The 20,502-nt window shown below is 42.7% G+C and overlaps 1 protein-coding gene across 3 annotated transcripts in view; it reads left to right on the plus strand.

Annotated features, from left to right (window-relative positions):
* GSDME (gasdermin E) overlaps positions 1-20,502 on the plus strand; it is a 65,506-nt gene that overhangs the window by 33,006 nt on the left and 11,998 nt on the right. For all 3 annotated transcript variants that reach the window (XM_072153759.1, XM_072153760.1, XM_072153761.1), the window contains exons 6-8: positions 9,639-9,827; positions 13,334-13,461; positions 15,212-15,398. In XM_072153759.1, coding sequence (XP_072009860.1) covers positions 9,639-9,827; positions 13,334-13,461; positions 15,212-15,398 — 504 coding nt within the window. The remainder of the gene's footprint in view (positions 1-9,638; positions 9,828-13,333; positions 13,462-15,211; positions 15,399-20,502) is intronic.

Consider the following 20,502-nt stretch of genomic DNA (forward strand, 5'->3'; position numbering starts at 1 on the left):
TCTAGTGCCATTTTTAAGGCAGCTCCCAAGTCCCTATAGAACACAATTTTAAGATGACTTGGGATAATATTGAAAACATTGGGGCAGATTTACTTACCCGGCCCATTCGCGATCCAGCGGCGCATTCTCTGAACAGGACGGGATTTATGAAGGTAGTTCCTCCGCCGTCCACCAGGTGGCTGCTGCGCTGAAAATCATCTGAACGTGCCGGAATACACCGAGCTGGACCAGGTGAAGGTAAGCGCTTCCCAAGCGACACATTTTCGGTTTTTAAATGCGGCGGTTTTTCCGAATCCGTCTGGTCTTGATTCGGCCACGCCCCCCGATTTCCGTCGCGTGCATGCCAGCGCCGATGCGCCACAATCCGATCGCATGTGCGCCAAAATCCCGGGGCAATTCAGGTACAATCGGCGCAAATCGGAAATTTGTCTCCTTAGGGAGTCTGTCCCTTTAGGCTACATTTGAAGGCATATTGAGACCCTGCATGATCCTCTGAGAATTCTGGATATGAGGCATGTTTTTCCTTTTCCCATCCTTGTAGGCTTATTTGCATATTCCTTACCCAGAATTCACAAAAGAGCATACATGACATTCCTAACACATAATTTGATCACTAGGAATTGGGGGGCATGGTGCAGTCCATCTGCAGTCTGCTGCAGTGCCTATATGTGACCCAGCAGTTAGGCGAAAAGTTTTAAGAATTATGGAATTGTGGTCACTATAAATTACTATAGAAGTTGTTGTAACTTGAACAAACTTGTGCTATCACCTCCCAGTAATGGAAATTTATAGGTGTTCTCACTGTTCTGTAATTAAACTGGAAAGCAACATGGTCAGCAAATGTAATGTTTTCATAACCGGAAAGGTAACCTAATAATGTGATGGAATGAATAATCTGTTGCTTGTGCCTTTTCACACTCTTATGTTTCCGGGTGACCGGTGCATAAGAAGTGAACATAAGACCCACCTGTCACCCTGTGGTGTTGTGACCTGATGTGGAAACTTCCCACCTCTGCATTACATTCCTGCTCCCTCAGGACGTTCATTCCCCTCATTTGGCACATATGTGTCTCACTGCTGAGCTTGTGCTTCAGATTTCGGATTGCTGTGGGTTTCAGCTGAAGTTTTTAACCTTTGCATGGTATTTAAAGTTGGCAGTGTCCACAGAGAAACCCACAACTTTTCCTACATAAAATTCACACACCTCATATTGTTTTTATTTTTTAAGTTTGCAGAATACCCCATTTTCTTATATTTTTATTAAATTGTACATTCTTCTATGTCCAAACTGAGATAAAACTCTACATGAAAGCAACCTAAGACCGGTTGTGCACGAGCGGCTACCTAAAAGCGGTACAGATATTGCAGCATTTGTGATATTTGATCATTGGCCGGTGTATGGAGTATATACTGTATACTCTGAGTGAATAGAACAGAGTCAGCTGTCAGCACTAGGTAAGAATAGGTGATAAGTGTATGCGGAGGTCACATGCTGGGAGCGCACACATGTTGGGATTTTCCACACTGACTGTAACTTGCCATGTGCAGAGCCGAACTGTGTGACATTACTCCGAGGACAACTCTTTAACCTCTGATTGGTTGTGGTATCTAGGGAGATGTTGACTGCTAGGGTATGTCTAAATGAGAAGGATACGCTACACGTTCTCTGCTGTGGGACTGCTGACAGACGCTTTTTACACTAGCAGCAGAGTGGATGACAAATTACAAATTTTGCTGCAAATATGCAACAAATATTTTCATCTCCTGTGAACCCAACTTTACATTTGTGTCACCTTTACGCTACATTCAGATGACTGTACAGGCAGTCCCCGGGTTACGTACAAGATAGGGACCGAGGGTTTGTTCTTAAGTTGAATTTGTATGTAAGTCGAAACTTTATATTTTATAATTGAAATTCTAGACAAATTTTTTTTTTTGCCCCAGTGACAATTGGAGTTTAAAAATTTTTGCTATAATTGGACCAAGGATTATCAATAAAGCTTCATTACAGACACCTTACAGCTGATCATTGCAGTCTGGGACTATAGTAAAGCATCCAGAGAGCTTCACCAGTGGTCATAGGGGGCAGAGGGGTCCGTCTGTAACTATGGGTTGTCTGTAAGTCGGGTGTCCTTAAGTAGGGGACCGCCTGTATTGGTACCTATATACAGCTGACACATGTATGTCGTATATACGTCCCCAATAGACGGCAATGGGCGCACACAAGCAGCTTACGGGTGCAGTACAGTGCCGCACCATACCATCCCATAGCCAGGAGAAAGATAGGACACGCCAAACATCGTTATGGAGAGGGGCGGGGGAGAGGAGCGCAGCAGCTTGCTACAGTACGACAGGCCTTAAAGTGAGTCTACCACCTCCACCAAGAGTTGTTGGAAAAATTCACAGTCATTACTGTTATAGTTTTTATTTTTTTTTTTGCCATTTCAAAAATATTCCCTGTATCATCTGAATGCAGATGAAGCAGCTGGTGCTCCCAGGCGTGTCTTTAGCACCCAAAGCACTGCTATTTCCTACTAAATCACTTCCGTCTTCCTCTAGTGTTGCTCTATGCTTCTCACAAGACAAGTATCCTGCTCATTAGATAGGTAGTGATCCAGGAGCTTCAGCTGCTTAGGACATGATCTGAGTACATCAACTGCCTCATTAGCATATGGATTCATATGGGAATTTCTCGGGCTCCCTTTACGTTACACACAAAATAATGACCCTTTAATGGCATTTTCTATGCTAAGATCTTTTTAAAAATGTGTAGTAACAGTAAGATTTTTAGAAATGGTGTAAATCAGATGGCACAGTGTGTTGACTTCTGAGGTTGGCAGGGCCTGAGTGACAGTGGGTGGTAGGAGTAGGTGTTATGATGGTGATAAAGCAGCTATGGTACATGAACATTTATTATCAACAGGTTGTGTGCCAAGTCTGTGCTTAGTGTATTTCATGTGGTTTGAAGATCTGTCACGGTTGATAGTATGAAAAAATGTAATGCTATAAAGAGGAATCAGAAAATTCATGCTTTTCAGTCCTGCATATGTTGATAAAGAGGAGCATCTGATTTTATAATATAGTAATATGAGAAAATAGGAAACATATCAAGAGAAAATTCCAGTGTCTATAATGTTCTGTATCTTTTTGAAACATTCCTGATATGTGGTAGAAGAAATAGGTTACTTCGTCTTCTGCTGGGGACCTCTAAAGTGGTTGTCCCTGAAGGGCTTGTTTTTGATTGGCGCAAGTGGTGACCCAAGCACAAGGCCATCGCTGCCAGTGTTGTAACATGGAGTTTTGAATGTCTGCATTGCAGTGCACCCCCTGATCAGAGGACAGCGCTGTGCATTCTGTAGTGTCTCTGCTGGGTAGTACACATGACACTGTTCTTATTAGGGCAGCATGGTGGCTCAATGGTTAGCACTACAGCCTTGCAGCACTGGGGTCATGGGTTCAAGTCCCATCCATGACAAAATCTGCAAAGAGTTTTTATGTTCTCTCCATGTTTGTGTGGGTTTCCTCCGGGTCCTCCGGTTTCCTTCCACATTCCAAAACATACTGGTAGGTTGATTAGATTGGAGCCTCATGTGGGCAGGGACTGATTTGGCAAGATCTGAAAAGTGCTGCAGAATTAGTGTGTGCGCTATATAAAGAAATTATTATTATTATCATTAATTAGTTGCAGCACCACATACAGCTTCTACAAAAAACATGGCTAAGCTCTAAAGAGGTCTTAACACTTGCCGAAACATCTGATGACCCATCTTACCCCACTGATCTTTGATGCATCATAAATGCATCATTTATGAGCTTTTCCTTGGATCTCATTCACACACAGGACTCAGTCCAAGAAATGAATAAGATGCTTTGATGCAATTAACCCCTGTCACTTGTCAGGCAGGATAAGAGTTTTGTGCCGCTACTTCTGGGAAATAGCATAAAGTATTTTATTAGCATCACGTGCGGGCTCAGCTCCTCACTGTCCCTACATAGGTTTATGATTAACATGCACGCTTGATATTTAAGGGAACCTGTCACCCCTCCCATAAACCCCAGGAATGAGGGAGTCCAGAGAGAAGTGGTCTGTGGGTGGCTCGCTGACGAGAATTCATGAGGGAGGGGGGCATGAGGGAGCTGATTTCTCTTCAGCGTTACACAAAGCCAGAGCCTCTCTCAACCTGCTCATCCACCCTCTCTCAGGAATTCAGCGAGTCACACTCAGACAACTTCTCAACTCCCTCATTACTAAGGTGGGGGGGGGGGGCAGGTTAGCAGTATCAGCATGCGTTAGGAGGCGCAGTAGCTGGGCTGTATGCTGGTGGTCCCCTAGCTCCATGACTGGATCTTTAGTAACAGAGGACATCAGTATTTTTTAGAAGACTGGTGCTGTAATCCCATGGATAGAGCCATTAGAGAAACATTTATAAAGACGTCTGAAACGTTCTGTCTTGGGTTGTGGGAAAATCGCTGGTGACAGGAGTTCAGTTTTAAATTAGCTTCATCATAGGAAATCTATTGAATGGGGTTCAGCCTAAATTTGCCTCATCATTGGGATTGTTAATGATCCTCGTGGTAAACCATGTAAATGCACGCCCTGCTCCTGTAATGTTATCTGTCGGTGTAGACACAGTAAGTATGCAGGTGAATCTATGAAGACTCAGAAGTTTCTATGTTTCTTTCACTAACTGTGAAATCTGGTTTTTACTAATGGATTTTAGGCTAACCCCTATTTTCTGATTACTTTCATGCTGACATAGAGAAATCAATAGCACTATAAATAAGCAGCGCACATTTATTTGTTTTATTCATAAGCTCTTTGTCGGTCTGTGAGGACTGGATTAGGTGGGATTTAAAGGGCTAGGTTAAAAAACTATTTCAAACTGATCCGGTTGTTCTCTTACTTCCCTTTGGCCTCGTGCATACGGTCACGTTATCGGGCTTGTGCCAGCTGCTTTTGTTCTAAGGCTAACACAAGGCCTCATTGCTTTCTATGTGCTCGTGCCCATGGCCGTGCATACAACAAGCCATTGGCGAGCCGATTCCTGTGCCACAATTTATAGAGCAGGTCCTATTTCTGTCCGTCTTTGCGGCCCCCCAATGTCAGACACGCAACAAACGAAAGATCATCTTCCCTTGTTTGTGGCCTACAAGGAGCACACATTCGTTTGCAGGAGGTTTTTAATCTGGGACCCTTGCTCCCATTCACCATGCAGACTATGGCGGCTGTAGGCAGCAGTCACATGGTAAAGTACTGACATCAAAATCTAGGATACCTTTTTCACCATTATGACTAATTGGCCAAATTACACATTTGGCAAAATAAATAATGTGAAACCAAGTGCACATTAGTGAGGCAAACCACAAGGCATAATGCACCAGTTTTCATATATCTGGGCCACTGGCTGTGTATAACTCGCTGAAGAGAAATTAGCTCCCTCATTCCCCCTTCCCTCAGGAATTCTCTTCAGCAACTCATCAAGTCACACAAAGCCAACTTCCCCCTCAACTGACAAATTCACCCCTCATTCATTCTTCATCGGGTCTCAAAAGAGACAACGTCATTCGTGAGGGGGGCCGAATTGTTGGTGGGGGTCGCTAGTGACTGGTTAATTAACACAAAAGACATGATACTGCAAACATATCATGTTAATACAGCCTGACAAGCACAGATGAAGCACATAGGAAGTCAGTTTTCAGTTGAAGGGGTTGCCCACTCTTTGCAAAAATTTGATCTGGTTTGTGTAAGGAAAAGTTATACAATTTTCCAATGCAGGCAGTCCCAGGGTTATGTACAAGATAGGTTCCGTAGGTTTGTTCTTAAGTTGAATTTGTATGTAAGTCAGAACTGTATATTTTAATTGTAGTTCCTGACAAAATTCTTTTTTTTCCCAGTGACAATTGGAGTTTCAAAATAATAGTTATTAGTTAATAATAGTTATTCTATGTCATAGTATGTGGGTAATTCCCCGCACCTATCACAATCCCGCCTGTTTAACCCGATAGTGTCCACGGCATCTATAGTGCATTGCCGCAACAATCGGGACCCTCTGTGCAGTGTCGATTGTTGCCATGGCAACCCTGAGGTCCAATAAGGACCTCAGGGCTGCCTCCAATAGCAGCCTGTAAGGATCGTGCTTACAGTACGATCTAACAGTGCAGCTGTCAGCCTATGCAGAATGCAATCAAATGATCACTTGTTCATGTCCTAACCTGGGACAAAATAAAACTGTAAAAAAGTGAAAATCACCTCATAAATTGTGCATAAAAAGTGGTCCTAAGGCCCTAAAATGGCTTATACCTGAAGGGGTTAAAGTTGCTACAGATGGTCAAGCACATTGTCAAACAAACAAAAACAACAGAAACAAATGTATCATTGGTTACATCTTTAATCCCGGCATATTCTGTAGCTCGTAATTTGCATATAACGTAATTTACTATTCTGGAAGATTAATAAGCGCGCTCTATCGCAGTCGACAACAGAGACTTTGCTTTTTTTAATTCACCGCATCCTTCAAATTCCTGTTAGGATTACTAAAGCTGTAAAAAAATGGCTGTAAAAGTTTCTCAGCGTGAGTTATTGTCCTGCTGATTTGGACAAACTAAAGACTATCACTTCTCCTGGAAAACCTAGTGACTGACCTTGAGATGAAGGGAGGAGTCCACTGTCATCTGTGAAGTGGCCTGTGTAGTGGGGGCCATCTCCGCGCTGTGCAGCTGTCATACGCCACGGTGTCATTTATACCTCCGCCTGTGGCGAGGGCTGTGTGGGAGCAGCGTGATGTCTGACAGGGTGTGATGGTAATGAAAGGCTTCCTTTCCGGATAAATTTCCATTACCACTGGAAGAAACATAACAAACGCATCCAAAAACATCTTCTGAGATTGTTACACTTGGTTTATCATTTGTGCTTCTGACTAGTTTTCCCGCATTCATATATTTTCATGAAGAAAAAATGCCATATACTAGAGGTAGTAAAGGGAAAGCTGTCAGTAAATGGAGTCCAGGCTTCTATTCTGCAAGCAGAAGGGGTGGGAGGAGCTGGTTGATCAATATATCTTTGGGAAAATTGTAACTTTTTATTTATTACGGTAATTGAATTTTCTGATCAATCTGGGCATAGGGCTCCAGTGGGTTTTCCTACTCAACAACAACTATAAATGTGCATACAAAAATGGCTAACTAAGTGGCTAACACTGGACTCCTAAGCTCCAATGTTTGCCTAGTACATGCATTACCTATATCCAGTGCTTCCTTTGTGATCCTGCTCAGTTTAGTCCATTAAAGTAGCAGACTTTGCCTATTATCTCTATCAAACCATACAGTGTTTGTATAAGAAACTGGACCCTTACTAGTGCTGAAGAGTAAGGGGTAGCTGCTACCTGCTCACTCTGGAGGGAGGGGGAGACTATGTGATGCAGCTCTCTGTGTGTAAAATAGCTTTGTATCTGTACCACTCTATGTGGTAGGAAACATCCTCCATAATTCTGCATCCTGCACCCCAGCCGGCACCATAGACTTCTTTTTTCTGCAGCTCCATCACCTCCGCTCCTGCTTTTTGGGCACATTTTACCCATCATGCCGTTAACCCTTATAGTCCATAGACTATAAACTTCATGTGACTATTTCACTGCAGGTGTCTTGTGGTTTACCGTATATCCTCGATTATAAGCTGAGTTTTTCAGCACAATTTTTTTACTGAAAATTCCCCACTTGGCTTATACTCAGTTATATTAAAAAAAATGAAACTCAGTACTCACCATTCCGACTGCCCGGGCATCTCGGCTTCCATCTTCATGTTCGTGGTAGGTCCGTGATAGCTGACATCACAGAGTGCACCAGCCAGGCCGTGCCACTGGGATGTCGCGGTCCTGGCACTGGCTTGAAGAAAGAAGAGGCGCTGCAGACTGAGCTGTCGCAGACCTGCAGCAAACATGAAGATGGAACTTGGAGCTGCCCAGGCCGTCGGAATGGTGAGTACTGAGTTTATTTTTTTTTACTGGCTGACAGGCTATATACTACTGTGGGCTGGCTGTATACAACAATGGGCTGGCAGGCTATATACAGCAGAGGGCTGGCAGTCTATATATTAAAGGGGGAAGGCAGGCTGTATACTACTGGGGGCAGGCTGTATACTACTGCGGGATGGCTGTATAATACAGGGAACTGGCTGGCTGTATACTACATGGGGGCTGGCTGGCTGTATACTACATGGGAGCTGGCTGGCTGTATACTACTGGGGGCTGACAGGCTGTATACTACTGGGGGCTGACAGGCTGTATACTACTGGGGCTGACAGGCTGTATACTACTGGGGGTTGACAGGCTGTATACTACTGGGGGCTGACAGGCTGTATACTACTGGGGGCAGGCTGCCTGTATACTACTGGGGGCTGACAGGCTGTATACTACTGGGGGCTGACAGGCTGTATACTACTGGGGGCTGACAGGCTGTATACTACTGGGGGCTTGCAGGCTGTATACTACTGGGGGCTGGCTAGCTGTATACTACTGGGGGCTGGCTGGCTATATACAACAGGGGACTTGCTGGCTATACAGGCAGTACCCGGGTTACATACAAGATAGGGTCCGGAGGTTTGTTCTTAAGTTGAATTTGTATGTAAGTCGAAACTGTATATTTTATAATTGTAGATCCAGACAAAAAAAATTTGGGCTCCAGTGACAATTGGAGGTTAAATATTTTTTGCTGTAATGGGACCAAGGATTATCAATAAAGCTTCATTGCAGACTCCTTACAGCTGATTATTGCAAACTGGAACTATAGTAAAGCATTCAGAAAGCTTCACCAGAGGTCAGACGGGTCTGTCTGTAACTACGGGTTGTCTGTAAGTCGGGTGTCCTTAAGTAGGGGACTGCCTGTATACTTGGGGTCTGTGACCAATGCATTTCCCACCCTCGAGTCAATAGATTTTTCCAGTTTTTTGTGTTAAAATTAGGGGTCTCGGCTTATACTTTGGTCGGCTTATACTTGAGTATATACAGTAATTGGAAAAAAGATAGTTTTACTATAAAAACTCATTGGCAATGTGTACACTATTCTCAATGGGAAATGGGGGAGCCAGAAAAAGTGCTCCTGGTGACAGGTTCCCTTTAATGAAAGCTTCCAGGCTAGTCATTATATAGTTCCTGTGGGTACAAACTATGTAGAGCTGATGGGATTTGCTCGCTGAAATCTAATTGTGTTATCTGCTAAGCTCCTGCATTACAGTACATGGGGCAAGTGCGGTGAAGAAGAGTGGAGATTATACTCCGCCCAACACTTTGCAGCTGAGGAAATTTTTGACAAATAGCTTCAGAACATAAAGAAAATGTTGAAGTTTCTGAGTAATACAATTTAAATATTGTTTTTTTTTTTAATTTTTATAAAGGAGAATCAGAAATAGCTATTTGAAATCATTACAAGTTATACTGATTCTTGTCCAGCAAAGCGTTCTGTATATCAATCCGCTCAGCTACTCCTAGTTCTTGCTAAATTCAGGATTTCTTCAAAGTCATTAATGAAGATTTTATGACAAAGTAATAAATGCATATCACAAAGCAATGATCATAGATAAGCTGTTCCTACTTGTCACATACCACCGGATTACATGGGTGAATGTTTTTTTTTTTACCTTCCAGAATTCTGTTTGTTATCTGAAAAGCAAGGAGGATTTGAGAAGAAATTAAGCGAGAGGTCAATATGTACCAGCTCTGGTTTCTGTGACTCTCGGTCTCTATGTGACTTTGATGTGGTGGATGGGCTCAGAGATGTGTCTCTTGATAGCAAACCTCTTCCAAGCAATGCTGCCATATCTTTCTTAAAACCAGGTAACTTCTCACTTCGAATACATTCCAAATGTTACATCAGTTTTCATGCACAAACCTATTTACACTATTTACAGTCTTTTTTTAAGTAAAAAAAAACTTTGATAAAAATGTTGTTTTCGTTGGGTAAACTTTGGATAATAATTTGAAAGGGTGCAGAGCATGCGGTCGTAAACGGGCCCAAGAAGCTTGTGGGGTCCATAAGGTGTCACGTTCCCATATGAGAAGACTAGTACTATAAACCATATTATAGTCAGGGCCTGGCACACACTTTGCGCTGGGGCCCATCAGCCTCAAGTTACTCCACTGCATAATATAGTAATTTTGCAACAGACTGCAATACATCTCTATTGTATAATTATACTAGATGACTAGGCAAATGGTAGCTCTTCTTGCCATGTCCCTGCAGACTACAGCTCTGCCTCCAGCAAAATAACATCCCTTACAGGGGTGATCCTATGACCCCTAGACTCTGCTATTAAAATCTGAGTAAACTAGCAAGGAGAACTTTCTGTCACCTGGAAGCTGCATGTAGATGGAGTGGACAAATCAAGAACAAATTAACTAGGTACAAAATATAAAATATGCATGAATGGTGTTATGGTCAGGGCAGGCAGTAGGCAAATCAACAAACCAGCAACACAATAGCAGTGAATGAGCGACAGATGAGTTCATCTCTGGCAAGGAGAACCAGCACCAGGGGTAGTTTACTAAATGATAATAAGGTAATTTAGTAAGAACAATGTAAACCGCTCAAGAATTTAACTCATTGGGGCATATTTATCGAGCTGTCTGAAAGTCAGAATGTTTCTAGTTGCCCATGGCAACCAATCACAGCTCAGCTTTCATTTAAACAGTGCTCATGAATATTTTAAAGGGGAGCTGTGATTGGTTGCCATGGGCAATTAGAAATATTCTGACTTTCAGACAGCTTGATAAATCTGCCCCATTCTGTCTCTAAAACTAGTTCCTAAGCACCATAATGACCTCTTTGGGTGGTTGTAAAAGGGATATTCTCATGTTCAATATTTATGAAGTATCCACAGATTGAAGAATCCTAGAAAAGGCCCTAAGATAGGGGAAGGGGAAAAGTAAAGTCTACAAGCCTCACATTTCTTCCTGTGTTAGAGATTTGGCTGCACTGTGTATGAGCAGAGGCCAGTATACAGCAGGAGCCATTATATTAGCCCTATAAGTCAATACTGCTCTATGTCTTTAGGTGCTGAGTATAGCACCTTGAGTGGTAATGAGGTCATTAATTACAGTTAGATAATGTAATAATTAATAGTTGCACAGCGTCCAGCATGATGAGGTCCCCGAAGTACTAAAGGTTGTTAAGTGATAAATAATGTAGACTTTTGTGCAGCATAAATTTCCTAGGTCTCAACACGCCCCCCCCCCCCCCCCCCCGCTGCGTTAAACAAAGTGCTCTATACCATTTCTAGTGCCGTAGCAGAACCGTCACATGCAATGTGCGTTATTCTCACTGCTGTTTCCACTAAAAGCCTGAAATTGTTCACAGCATCCTGCGCCTTTCAATGAAATGTGCATTGTAAAAGTTTAATACAATAAATAGCAGTGTGTGCAGTCCAGCCCACTCCTCTCAGATACCATTTTCCTATCAATGTTGAACAACTGTAGCTCTCAGGAAAGTCTGAGCCAGAGTAAGTGGATTTCAACTACATCTACAAAGGACTAACCCTAGTGTAGAGATGCTGGGAGTGTCACTGATCACAAGAACGGGATCCCCAGCAGTCCAGAGAATGGGGGTCCTGTTCCTGATTAAGAGCGCTTGAAACATGTAGGTGATATGATGTTATCTGTACTCTGTACTTGTGCTGGATATGATTTATGGATCATTCGGAATTTTTTTAATAGCGTCTAAAGTCTTTAATAACAACTAAAAACAATATCAAATACCGTATCTACTCGAGTATATGCCTATACTCGGGTATATAAAAAAATAAACAGAGTAGTCACCATTCCAACGCCCCGGGAAGCTCCTCTTCAGTCTTCATCTGCTGTCAGTTGTGATGTCAGCCTCTGCTGGCAGGCTATAAACTTCACAAAAGGGGGCTTGCTGGCATGCTATATACTACAGGGGGCAGGCTATGTACTATAGGGGGCTGGCAGGCTATATACTACAGGTTTCTGGATAGCTATATACTACAGGGGGCTAGCTATATACTACAGGGGGCTGACTATATAATGCTAGGGCCTGGCTGGCTATATTCAGGGGCTGACTGGCTGTATACTGTGGGAGTCTGGGACCAATGCATTTCCCACCCTAGGCTTATACTCGAGTCAATAGGTTTTCCCAGTTTTTGGCGGTAAAATTAGGTACCTCGGCCTATACTCGGGTCGGCTTATACTCAAGTATATACAGTAACAGGATATTTTTTGGTGCTGGATCAATCTGCTATTTTGTTAAGTCCTTGCTGTTCCGTTCACAGTCAGTGATACATTTGTGATGCTGTTTGTAGCCTAAAGCAAGGTTACATACCTGTGAGTTCTGGTTTAGAGCTGGTATGACAGATCTTGACCCTGAGACATTTTAGTACATGGGACACAGTGTTCATCACATTGGAAGCATGACTTACATACTGTCATGTGTCTCTGGATGCCAGACATCTTCAGCAGCTCTACCTTCGTTGTTTTCTCATGTACCTTTATGGTACTTTTTACAAGAGACCCTGTGAGTATTTCACAGCATCCACATTTTTTTAGGGGTATAGATTATTTTTGTACCTCAGCCTTGAAGGGGGTTAGACATAAAGGGGATGTCCAGGATTGTGATTTTTTTTTTTACTAGCTTAAGTCTATATAAAATAGTTGCCTCTCTCCTCCACTCCAGTTGTGTGCGCTGCCTTCCGGGGGAGGGTAGTGCATGGTTTTCTGTATATCTACAGAAGTAGCTGTCCAGCAATGACCCAACTGCGTGCTTTTCCTGTTTCAGATATCTCTGTAGCTGCAGCCCATCACTGACCTCAGTGGTCTTTGGGGAAGGCCAGTTTGATGCTGCAACGTTTTTGCTCCTTCTGAAGCCTAGCAATGACTTCCTATGAGGCCGGTGGGAGGCTGCAGCTACATAGACCTGTAACACAGGAAGAGCACACACATTTGTCATTATTAGACAACCACTGAGTGTTCCCTGTATCTGCTGGAGCCATCTTGGAGCACATATATAAAGACCCAGCAGGATGCAGAGACAGCTAGTAAGTGCATGGAGTGATGAAGGGAAGACTTGGTCACCAGCGCTTTGGCTACTTGCCCATGTCGCTATTGGTGGTCCTATGCTGAACCTGCACCCTAAAAACAATCTTTTTATAATCTTCTTATTTTTGCATTAATACAGAAGCTAAGGACAATGAGGGGGGGGGCGCTGTACGGTACCACCAGAACAAATCTGCCGAATGATTCTCATCTTGTAAGGTTTTGATGTGTGATAATAATACTATGGCCTAGATAAAAGACACTTTGAGATTTTCTCTTCCCTTTTGTCTTGAAAGACTTATTGCAGTTTACAAAGCGCTTTGCAGTATTCCAGGAGCTTCCCGAGTCCCAGCGTGAAGAGCTGTATAATCTGCTGTGTGAGGTATTAGATGATGGGCAGACCGTCGCTCAGTTACAGACTGTGGTAAGATCCGCTGTTTATTGCAGATGCCTTATATCTTTTATTACTGTAGGAGTCTCTAAAGATATAGTTTTCCAAATGAGAGAGCTATTAGTGTTACACTGCATTTCGTTGCACACATTTACCATACGCTATATAGCAGCAAATGTCGGTAATAGAGTCCCAGACCAAAAAATAACATATACCTTACAGTATACCACAACATATACCCAAAAAAAAACAATTATGCATCTTATTTGTGTTTATAAATATAAAAATATTGCAGGTTTACTAATCCATCTTAATCTTTAGTTTCAGAGCAGGCAGTCTTCAAGGGGTTGTACATATTGTGCATATTATCCCTGGCCTATTTTATATTAATGGGTGCATAAAATGTATACCCAGAGATCCTAAATCCCATGTACCGTATATACTCAAGTATAAGCCGACCAAGTATAAGCCAAGACAACTAACTTTAACTCCAAAAACTGGGAAAACCTGTTGCCTCGAGTATAAGCCTAGGGTGGGAATTGCATTGGTCACAGCCTCTGCAGTATAATATAGCCACCAAGCCCTCTGTAATATATAGGCAGCCAACCCCCAGTTAAATATATAGCCAGCACCAGTGGTATATAGCCAGCCCCCTGTAGTATATAGCCATCCCCCTGTAGTATTAAGCCTGCCAGGCCATTTAGTTTATAGCCATCCAGCCCCCCGTAGTATATAGCCAGCCCCCTGTAGTATTAAGCCTGCCAGGCCATTTAGTTTATAGCCATCCAGCCCCCTGTAGTATATAGTAAGCCCCCCGTAGTATATAGACAGCCCCCTGTAGTATTAAGCCTGCCAGGCCATTTAGTTTATAGCCATCCAGCCCCCTGTAGTATATAGCTAAGCCCTTTAGTATAAAGCCAGCCCCCTGGAGAATATAGCCAGCCAGCCCCTAGTATGGCCGGCGCACAAACTATATTGTCAGTTTGTGGACCTGTCGTTAACCTGGAGCCGCGCCACCAGTTTGAGCTACCTTACAGCCAGCCCCCAGTTTGCCCAGCGCATAAAAAAATAGACTTACATACTCACGTACTCGCCTTCCGGCGCCCCCGATGCTCCACTTCTTGCTTCTATTTGCTGTAATAGCCGGCAAACAGCAGCAACACCGCCGCATCATAGTGTGCGTAAGCCGGCAGAGCACATGGACTAATACAGCAGAGATAAGACTGAAGAGGGAGCCGCATGGAGTATCGGGAAGCTGTGCTGAACATCTGTGGCACAGCATTTTTGTGCTGAAAAACTCGGCTTACACACAAACCCGGGCACCATGAAATTTTTTTTACATTTACTCCCCAGTATAACGGATCATGTAAACTAGTGATATCATCATTGATCCTGTAATGCCAGAAGCCATGACTCCAGTGTGAACAGAACCTAAACTATTAGGCTAATTACAATCAATTCATTAAATTGATGGACCTTTAAATGCAGTCTTTGTGCTGTACATTATGTTGAAGATAAATCAAATTGCTTAGCCAGAAATCATTGCCAGGCCAAAAGCGTAGCAGTACATTACGGCGGCAGCAGCGGGTCATCTAGCCGAGGGGCATAATTAACCTGCTTGTTTTTCCATTTTGCATCATTGCTTCTGTACTCTGTAAATACAGCTCATTTTGCTGGCGTCTGCTCTGCTAAGCAGGGAGCGATCTGTACACAGAGATCAGATGTTGGGCTGTTTGTTGCTGACTAATGATTGCTGCATAATTGTCTGTCTTGTCTCTGGTAGGTAGAGGAGATCTGTTTAGGATCTAAGCCCGGGCTGCCGTTTTTGAGCGAATTAAAGTCACCTCAGAAAGAACATGTACAAAAGATATTGTCCCTTGTAGGATATGATCTGCACAATCAGAAGCCTACACAACAGTGTAAGAAGCACCTGATGGCAGCCTTCCACGTCCTCACCAGTGCTCTGGATGGTAACCCATGTATTTTTATATGGTTTTTTTCAGCATTTTAACATTCCTGATAAAAAAAAGTTGATTTATTAAAGGTTTTCCCTTCATTTGGCGGCAGAACATTTTACATGAAGTCATAAATGCTTTTATTTTTTTTTCCATCGTATATTTTCTCTCTCATTCGACAGGAATTTAATGGTTATCTATAAATATCTGCAGGCACTCCGGTGTAAATCTGCTTCACGTTCCTACAACAGTTTCAGAATTTCTATGAGCTCTGTGATAATATTTTTAAGCAACAAAAAAAATCCAATGAGAATTCCTTGTTGATATTGCAATAATATCCCCCGAATGTAAACCTTGCTGCCGGGGCATATGGACCTCTTACAGATGCATCTCTGCCCATGAGACCCCCCTCTGTGGATGAGAAGTATTCTCTTGTTTTGGCAGACAAACCTTGTCTTTGTATAATGTGGATGAGATTCATCTTGGCGGCATTGCCTTTTTTATGTGTCTTTTCTCCAGTTCTGTAGCTCATGGAACCAAAAGTCTGATGTGATCTGAAACACAACATTCTTATCTTTAATATGACACCTCAATCATGTTTTTTTTTAAGCTAAGCCTTGTTATACCTCACCTATAGACAGGAAGCCATGTTACACATCAAATACAGGCATGAAACCATGTTACACATCATCTACATACAAGAAGCCATGTTATACATTCATGGGACAACACATGCGGTGTGCTTTTGCATGCTGTGGAATTATTTTCCACCCTTTAGTCCAGCCATCTCCTCCCTCACATTGTGTCACTCCAGCTCCCTATTGTGGGCTCCCTAAAATGTTGTCCCCTGGCAGCTCCCCCTCATTTTAGCCCCCCTCCCCCAGCAACTTCCCATCATACTGTGACCCCCCCCCCCCTTTGCATCTCCCCTTCCCTTTCCAGCAGCTCCCCTTCATACTGGGATCAGCCAGTAGACCACCTTATTATTACTGTGACCCCCCCCTTCCCCAGCAGCTCCCCTTCATACTGTGACCCCTCCCTCCCTGCAGCCCACCTTCATATTGTGCCCCCCTGGCAGCTCACTTTCCTACTGTGTCCCAGGGGCGTAACTACAGTGGTAGCAGCCATAGTAACCGCTATGGGGCCCACAGTGTCAGGGGGCCCCAGCATCCGACCAGACACATTAAAGAGTGGAGGATGTGCATCATTATATCCATATTATGCAGCACTTTGTACATCATAATATGTATATAACAAATATGAGATGTATATATGCTGCATCTGTGATGTGTATATGTTGTATGTGTATACGGTGTATGGCATCTGCATATACTGTATGTGTGTATATATGCTGTGTGTTTGTTAATATCACTGTATGTGTGTGTATATGCTCTGTATGAGCATAAGTGCAAAAGTGTATAAATGTGTGATTGTAACTTGCATGTATGAGTATACAGATATGTATAATTTTGGGAAGCCGAAGCCTGCTATGGGGCCCTGCTACTCATAGTTACGCTACTGCTGTGACCCCCTCCCCCCACAGAAGCTTGCCTTCATACTGGGACCCCCCCAGCACCTCCCAATAATACTGTGGCCCCCTCTCCTCCTTGTTATAGCTCTTCTCTCCATTCCTGCTGTGTGTGGCAATGAAGCCGACAGGCAAGTGACATCATATCATCGCGTCTGCTGGCCCCCTGTAAACAGCAGGGGGTCTCCGGGTTACGTACAAGATAGGCTCTGTAGGTTTGGTCTTAAGTTGAATTTGTATGTAAGTCGAAACTGTATATTTTATAATTGTAACCCCAGCCCAATTTTTTTTGGTCTGATCATTATACCCTGGGGCCGAAATACGGTAAATTACCAACATGCAGAGGTCCGTTTGTAACTATGGGTCGTCTGTAAGTCGGTTGTTCTCAAGTAGGGGACCACCTGTACATTACCTACAGACAGGAAGACACGTTTTGCCTTATGTTCATGTTATACATAATCTAAAAACCGGAAAACCTTCTCTATCATTTATATATAGAATAACAGCTGGCGTCTAAAGGTTTTGAGGTCCCTTGAGAAGGTTTGTCTCTTTCAGTAGGCCGGGAAACATGTCAGATAAAAGCTATAAAGCAGCACTTTACAGTTACAATATAGTGGATAACAATCTTCACAGAACCTGTCCTTCTGTGGAAACTAGATGAGTCCCAAAAGTTCTTATATCCTGGCCACTTATTGTAGAAGAAACTGCCGTGTTCAGAATCAGATTCTGGCTCGTATCTTCCTGGCCGTAGTGTTGTTTTTCTTTTTTTAATTCAGAAATTCTCCCTAAAATGCATGATTTTGAGTGTCCTCTGAATAGTCAATATTTACATAAATTTTTATTAATCTCCATAGAGTCATGTGCACACCGTAAAACCAGCTGAACATTGTTTATCGCAAGCTAAAAAATCATAGTGTAGAGAAGCATCTGTGTATTACTACATTCACCGCGGTAAATGACTCAGACTCTTGGAAACATAAGATCACAGGGGACACGTAATAAGTAAAATACTTCACGAAGACTTTGTAAATAGTGTTTTAATGTTCGTTTCCCAAACTTGTATTAGTATTATAAATACAGATATTTTTGCTTCTGATATTGAACCAAAATCTACTTCCTGATATCATTCCTACCTTGCTGAATATTTCATGTTGATAGATGCTGGCAAAGCAAGGCTAGATGAAGAGATGGCCTGCCATAGACACACAGATCTTACTCTCATTTAATGTCAATTCTATCTAATGGTCAATACATACAATACCAGTGGAGCTGCTCAACTTATTGCCACGCGTCATGACCTGTTAAACAGAAATAGGAGGTTCTGGCAGAAATTGTGGCTAATTTGGCGTAATGTTTGCAGCTGGGTAGGTTTCTTCTGCTGCAGTTTAGGTCTAGAAGGAATTCATTGCCCATATTACCAAATCAAAAACGGCCATACAAGCTGGGGATTCTGGGTAAAGAATATGCAAACATGTTTTCCATTATTTAATGTAGTAATGAAGGCATCATTTTTCTCATACTGAATGACTAATTCACGTAATCCTTACCCAAGATCCCTATGACCATTAAGACACTACACTACTGCAAAGGCAATCTCCATAAGGAGAATGGATTCCTTCCTGACCTAAGTCTATGATTACTAATTCCCTATACTGTACAGACAAATTGTAATGATTCAGAGTCTGGAATTGGGGATTTTTTCGATAGAGCCATGCAGAAACTGCTAACCCCAAAGCCCATATAGAGTGTGGCTCTGGCACTTGAGTGTGAACACCACGTTCATGGCTGTGACGGTCTTCCTCTTGGTAAGCTTGGTGTAGATGATGGCTTCACAGATGACGTTCTCAAAGAAGACTTTCAAGGAATTGTGGGGCTCTTCATATATGAGACCAGAGGTGCCGTCTATCAGAATCCTCTGATTGGAGTCTGGCTAGTGAGTTCTGACCCATACCCAGGGCTACCTTTCAGATTCCTTGGAAAGCTGGGTGGTTAATTCTGGAGGTTCAGCTGTTGGTTGATATATGCAGGGGCTAGCCAGTCAGCTGCTGGGAGCGGCATCCAGGAGACTCATTCCAGGACTTAGTTCACTGAATCTCTATGTGAAACTCAGCTTAATCAGTTTTTTTTTGTGACCTCTGGCATTTCAGCTTGTTACCTGGCCCTGACTCTGTGAACCTCAGCCTAATCTGGTTCTTTTGTGACCTCTGGCACTTCAGCCTGTTACCTGGCCCTGACTCTGAGAACCTCAGCCTGATTTGGTTCTCCTGTGACCTGTGCCGGAATACCGCATCTTTCGTACTTTGTACCTGTCCTGAACCCTGATTATCCTGCCTGTACCTTGACAAACATGCCTGTTTTTGGAACCTGTACCTATCCCTTTATCTGGTTTGTACTCCTGCTGTCCATGACAGTACCCTAATTAACTTTAGTAAGAATATGCCTTTAAGGACAGTAAGCCAGTAGAACAGCTCACAGAGAACAGAATTGATATGTCACAGCAAAATGCGGGACAAACAAGGTGGGCAGCTGCAGAGAGGGAGATGAACAGGCACAGTACCAAAGGAAAGATCCAAGAATTGAACCAGGTAACAAATCAAAATTGCAGGATGAGACTCTGTTCCAGCCGCCTAATGTGTATATAATATGCAGCAATTAAATGTAACAATTCTTGAGCATAACAAACAGGTGAGAGGAAACAGTAACACACACAAAACATCAAAAGTAGGCAGAGAGGATGCCAGCACTGGGCAGATGGTAGCAATTTTTAAGTAAGTAACAAACCAAAGTAAAACATTTAGAACTAGCAGTGGTGTGATCATATCGTAGTTCCTGGTGGCGCCATTTAAAGAGGTTATCCACTCTTCCTAGTAGGGTGGCAGCGATACCAGAAATTTGTGTCTGATATGACACCTGGAAAAGTATCACGATGCTCGATACGTAAAAAGGCGTCATTATAGTGCAAAGCAGCATTTTCCCACATTCCTGGCGCTGTTACTTGTTGTATGGGTGCACAGCGGGTGTACAAGGGAAGGAGGGCCACGCAGTAGCCACTTTTGCCCTATAAGATTTAACGGTTTTTAATTTAACATAAAATATGTGTTTTCAATTAATATGGCCATGTGAGGGCTTATTTTTTGCAGGATGAAATGTATATTTCAGTGATACTATTTTGGAGTGGCTATGTACTATTGATCAAAATTTATTAAATCATTTTTTGAGGAGGGGAGTTAGGAAATATATAAATTCTGTAATAGATTTTTGACTTTGTTCTTTTGGTGTCCGCCTTATGGCCTAATAAATATGTTACTTACAATTACGGCGATACCATATTTCTATCTTTTTTCTTGCGTCTTATAAATTTTGCATAATAAAACCCACTGTCGGGAAGTTTTTGCATTGCATCGCTGCCTTCCAAGAGGTATAACACTTATGATTGAGGGCTTATGTTTTGTGGGACATTCTGAACTTTACACCAGTAGCATTCTGGAGTAGATTCATTTTTTTTAAATCACTTTTTATTGCATTTTTTGTGGTACTTCCGACATTCGTGTGCAGGTTCAATAAAGATAGTTTTATTGTACGGGTCGTTAC

This window comes from Engystomops pustulosus, chromosome 5 (genome assembly GCF_040894005.1).
Source record: "Engystomops pustulosus chromosome 5, aEngPut4.maternal, whole genome shotgun sequence".
In the NCBI taxonomy this organism is placed as follows: Eukaryota; Metazoa; Chordata; class Amphibia; order Anura; family Leptodactylidae; genus Engystomops; species Engystomops pustulosus.